This window comes from Plasmodium fragile, assembly GCF_000956335.1.
Source record: "Plasmodium fragile strain nilgiri unplaced genomic scaffold supercont1.7, whole genome shotgun sequence".
In the NCBI taxonomy this organism is placed as follows: Eukaryota; Apicomplexa; class Aconoidasida; order Haemosporida; family Plasmodiidae; genus Plasmodium; species Plasmodium fragile.
In genome coordinates, this window is record NW_012192587.1 from 71,464 (window position 1) to 77,307 (window position 5,844).

A 5,844-nucleotide genomic window follows, 5' to 3' on the forward strand; every position below is an offset into this window, starting at 1 on the left:
GGGGGGGGGGGGGGGGGGGGGGTAATGGCAAAAGGATTATTAGAGAAAAGACACACGTGTGGGTGCTTTTTATAATGCATTGGAGTGGGGTGGTACAGCCCAATAGCTGCAAAGACATTATCGCCGTCTTTGCCAACCCTTGACGGAATGGTCCTCGCTACAAAAAACACAGCTTCTTTGAAGGCCTTCTTCTTGATAAAAGAATAACTGCATAATGCGAAATCGAAATCGAAGGGGGAGGGGAGGGTTGAAATAATAAAGGAGATCGAGTGCAGAGACGGAGGTAGCAAAGTGTGTGTGGCGGGGCGGAACAGGGACCCAACTACTCATATATGCACTCTGCGGAAATGCGGGTTAACAGGGGAGATCCATTTGGGCAGCTACTGCACGTGAGCCATATTATGGCCACGTAACGTGCGTCATTATAAGTTGTGCCGTGCAGAGGGGGCCGCTGTCCCTGTCTTCCTTACTCATTAAAGTCGGTGGCGGAACAAAGGAAAATGATATCATCTACATGTCTCGTCAAAACAATGGCTAGTAAATTCATCTTTATTTGGCAAGAATGAAAAAGGGCAGATTTAAGAAGGGGGCGACAGGAAGGTCATTATACCCGTTTCGAATTATGTTTGTTCTTGTGCGCACATGGCGTATGTATAAACACACGTACATACATATATATAATGTACATGTGTGGGGTACGACTAGCTCATGGCGAAAACGACGAGAGCTCTTTCGTGTGAACAATTTGACCAGAATACATTAACAAAATTTGCATGTGTACACTCGTTGCAAGTGCGGAGGTTAAGCATATACAGTTTGTCAAGGACGATGTGAAATACAATATGCGCAGACACGCAGGGGAAAGAGCTCGTCCTAGAGAATAATTTCCACAGATCGGGGAATCGATATGTACGTAAAAAAATATCAAACGATGAGATTAGCGTTAAAAAGAGTTATCCCCCGAAGTGCTCGGTCAAAGCGAGGGCAACGAAGCGAAACGATGCAATTTTTTTTTTTTTTTTTTTTTTTTTTTTTTAAACATCTCTAAAGGGAAAAAAAAATAATATTAAAAAAATAAAACAATAAAAAGCAAAATTGACTTTTGTGTATTAAGTTTTCCCCAAAAGGACATAGTTAAAAATGGAAACTTAAAAAAAAAAATGAATGAACAATAAGCATATATATATATGTGTATATTATCTGCAGAACGGGTAACCATGTGTACATTATAAGATAGCATAAATGCTAGAAAATTAAAGCCCTCTCTCCCCGCCCCTGAAAATTGAACAGGGAGAAACTACACAGTGTAATTCTCTTCACACAAAATGGCGAGAATTTCCTGTATCACATTTTAGCAAGTTTTTATTTGCAAACACATATGAGAAACACTGCGCACAGTTTAATTTTCTATAACAATGACACTTGTTTCCACAGCATTGAATTTTGTTTTTTTTTTGTTTTTGTGTCTCTGTAGTTGACTGTTAATTTGGCGCCTGGGGGTATTATATATAAATATACCATTGTGCGTATTATATATATAAATATCCATTTTCCCATATTTTCTCCGTTTTTTTCCCGTTTTTTTGCTTGTTTTTTTCCCGTTGTTTTGCTTGTTTTTTTCCCGTTGTTTTGCTTGTTTTTTTCCCGTTTATTTTTCTGTTCTGTTCCCGTTTATTGTTCTGTTCTGTTCCCGTTTTGCCCCCTTTTTTTTTTTTATAAAAAAAAAAAATAATTTGTCGTGGTGCCAGATGAGTTGCATTTACTCCTATATGTATTAAATGCGTATGGGCACAAGCAGCTTGGTAAATGCTCCGCGCACCGTTGGAGCAACTGTTGTTTTTTTTTTGTTTTTTTTTTTTTACTGAGCAACGGAAAGAAAGAGTTGTGACGTGCTTGGAATGTCACTTGGGGGCGAAAGCATGCCTCTGCTTCTGCGTCCCTTTTTGCAGCCCTGTACATTGACGACGCGGTTTTTATATTGATGACGCGCTTTGCATATTATCGCAACCGTTGCTCGCAATAGATCCCAAGCTGTGGGGAAGCCACGTCCGCAGGAGACGGAACAATTTGCCCCTGTTGTGGCGTTGTGAACGGGGACGGACGCAACTCTGCGAAACTTCTTTTTTTGCGCAATTGATTGGCGCCATTGCGGAGCACATGGCTTGACAAAACGAAGGCGTTGTTCTCGCGTCTTCGGTTTCTCCCCCCGCATCCCTGTTTTCACTCTAGGGTCAATTTTATCAAGCGCGGATCTGTTTTGTTGGTGAGACGTTGTTTTTTTGTCCCTTTCAAAGGTCCCTTTTCACGGTGCTCTGCGTGCACGCAAAATGCCCCTGCAAAATGGACTTGGAGTATGGAGGTTCGAGGAGCTTCAGCACATACATGTGGCGAAAGGAGGAACTAACACCTCTGAATTACAACAAAAAATATAGCGCAGAGATAGAGCAAGCGGAAGGAAGTGATAAGAAGAATAAACGTGAAGACTCGAGGAACAGGCGCCAGCTGTTCACCAATTGCAATTTTTACATTGACGATTTTGTAAGTTTCTTTTCACTTTACAACACGTGTGATAAGAGCCATAACAAGGATGAAGGGGTCCAGGGGGAAAGCCCTTGCCAAATGACCACACTGTACAGGGGAGATGGGTACAAAGTGGGCCCGCAGGATGAATGGAATAATTTCACGAACCATGCAGAGGAGAAGACAGTATATAGGTACTACAACAACTTCAGTAGTCAATCGAAATGTATTACGCCTTATAACAACAGCGACTTGGGTGGTGGGAATAATTATGTTAATTTTGGAAGTAGTGATTATGAAAGGCCAGAGTTGACGAAGCTACACGATCGCCACATCGAAGAAGCAGACATGAGTTTAGACAAGACTCCCACAAAAAGCAACCAGTACGATTTGGCAAAAATTTTGGAAGGTACTCATACAAGTAGGGATAGGAATGAGTTTGATACCTTCGTGAAAAGGTACGAAACGGTACAAACGAGAAAGAGAAATGTGCATGCTTCCTACATAAACAAGAAAGAGCAGATCGAAATAATGATTGTACAAAATGGGGGGGTTATACATAATGCATTAACAAGTAAGGTGACTCACATAATTAGCAACAATATGGCGTTAGGGTCAAAGAAATATATGGATTATAAAAAAGCAATTAAAAAGTCGAAAATTTTTATAGTAGTAGATAAGTACATTTTCGACTGTGTCAAATTTCAGTGCAGACTTCCTGAACAGTCCTACTTACCATCAGTACTGCGTTATAACAGTAGGCAAATAACTGAGTTCTTTCCCGTCAAGAAGAGCAGGAGGAGGCGGAGCGTGGGTGGGGAGGTGCCGTCGTTAGTTGCTTCCAATGTACATTCACGGAATTGTACCCCTGTTTTGGATCATCGCAAGGGGGGAGAAGAATGTATTGTGGCAGATTCTCCTCAGAAGGGTGTACTGGCTGATGACTCCTCTTCAGGTAAAAGACTCACAGATCACATACCGATCGACAAACATTTGCTAATGCTGAACATGCACATGAGCTACAAAAATTTAAAGAACTACATTGTGTGTAACTGCTCTGAGTATTTCAGAAGGTTGCGCACGATTTACCTGAAGAAGGAATTAGAAGAAAACGCCTTTCCCAATGTAAGTCCCAATTTGTACATCAACAAGAACACGTTTGAAGAATTTTCGAGGAAGTATAGAATATTGAGTCACCTGAATGAGACGGAAATTAACTGGATTAAGAAAAAGAGCGAATTGAATATAAAGGTGAAGAACGTATGGGAAAATGATATGCTTCATTTTTTCTTCGACACTGTGTTGAAGAAGAAGGATAGCGACGAAGTTGCTTCTTCCATGGGGTCGACATCACGTGAGGGGGAGCAAGCCGAGGTGTCCACACGCAACAGCGATGATGTTATAAGTGCAGACGGAGGGGGAGAAGCAGGCAGCACAGGAGAAGGTGCAAACGGCTCTAATCACCCCCTCAGCGAGGGATACGCCTCGGACAAACTAATCGAAAGCATCAAGGCCTACCTATACAACTCCAGGATGTACATTCTGGGAAATTGGAAATATATAAGTCGTGAATTTTTTAAATTTGAGGACATAAACGAAAACGACAGGAGGAAGTGCGTCTACCTGTACATTGACTTCGACAACTACTTCCTAAGTGCAAGTGTGAAAAATGCAAGTGATCAGCATGGCATGAAAAAAAAAATGGGCAACCACGAAATATTATGTGTATGTCACAGCTTGAAGAAGGAGGAGAGTTATAGCATTATAAGTGCTACCAATTATTGGGGGAAGAAAAACAAAATCAGCAACGGGATGGTAAAATGGGAAATCACCAAAATGCATAAAGACAATATACGTTATATCAAGTATAATTTTTGCAACATCCTAAGGTGTAGTTATTTGTTTCTACTCATCCTCATGAATTACTCAAGAAATGTGAGGGTACACTCAGTCGATGAGTCAATCGTTCAATTATTTTACGAAAATGAGCAAGACATTTACATAAAGGCTAAACAAATCGCGGAAGATATTTACAACTTAACCAACCTTAGTGTGTCCATAGGAATTTCCTCCAACTTAATAATGTCTAGGAAAGCTGTTAAGTTTTGCAAAAAACGTTTTTTATTTTTCGATTATTATCATCATTTTTGTATATTTATTATGGGCAAGTATTTCTCCGGGCGGGACATAAACGGTCAGGAAGCTGCCTGCAGTACCACTTCACAAAATAATGTTCAGAAGCAACGCTCGTTAGAGCAATGCGATGTGAGTTCTGTTACGGGTGATCACAATGAAGGGGCCGGTACCGAACAGGGGGACGGTTTAGTGAAGGAAGGCAATTACGCCGCTGAGGGGCACACAACACAGAACGCCCCATTCAACTTCGAAGACTTGGAAAATCTGTTCGATGAGTATGTCGCCTCCGCTGTCGCGGGACGCAACCAGGTTAATGCATCTTCTGACTGCACCACTCGCAGCCCCTCCGATGAGTATTTCCTGAACGCCATGAAGAACAAAAGGGATCCACGTGTGGACTCCATTTTTAACAAGTTTGTCCAAGCCAACCGAGCCAACATGGAAGACATAACAAACACCTTCTTCGATCAGGTCATTCACCCGATAAGTAAATTCTTCTTTTTCTACAAAAAAAACGAACACTACATGGACGTATTAAGACAGTTAAATTATTTAAATGGTGAATTTATTCATTTCAACATTTATAATTTGCCTGTGGACAAGAATGATTCTCCCGTACCTTGTGATGACCTGCCGGAAGCCACTTTAATAAAATTAAAAAAAAAAGATACCGATCCAATTGATGGTAAAAAGTGCATACATATAAGTGTGAACTATGGAGTACGCTTCCAATACATTAACGATTTTTATTTTCTCATTTATTTTATGACCAAGCAGTTGTATATCCGATTAAGGATTCAAAAGCTCAAAGCCAAGGGTCTACATGTGTATTTTTTTTTCAATATGGAGGGCGAACATGTGCATCCGCTGAAATACTTTGGCAGGGGAAAGGTCGCCAGGGTCAGCAAGAGAATTCAGCTCACTCATTACACAGACAATTTTTTTGTATATTTTTTCAAAGTGATTTACACTTTCGATACTCTGACTAGCAGCTTGACCCAACTCAGGGGCATTCAAATTATGTGCTCCGACGTAGTCAGCGGCGATGCGCTCCACGCCCGTGGCATGAAAAGCATTCTGTTCTACTTCCCCATGGGGGAGAGGGAAAACAGGAAGGTAGTGGAGGAGGCCAAGTTGCAACCAGCTGTAGGGGTCAACTTGCCACCAGCTGTAGGGGTCAACTTGCCA

At 41.3% G+C, this 5,844-nt stretch overlaps 1 protein-coding gene across 1 annotated transcript in view; it reads left to right on the forward strand.

The window, feature by feature from the left end:
- Positions 1–2,340: 2,340 nt before the first annotated feature.
- Positions 2,341–5,844, forward strand: part of AK88_00846 (uncharacterized protein) — a gene marked incomplete at both ends in the record, with an annotated part of 6,069 nt that continues 2,565 nt past the window's right edge. Inside the window, one exon of the mRNA XM_012478490.1 lies at positions 2,341–5,826. Within this exon, the coding sequence (XP_012333913.1) occupies positions 2,341–5,826 (3,486 nt within the window). The remainder of the gene's footprint in view (positions 5,827–5,844) is intronic.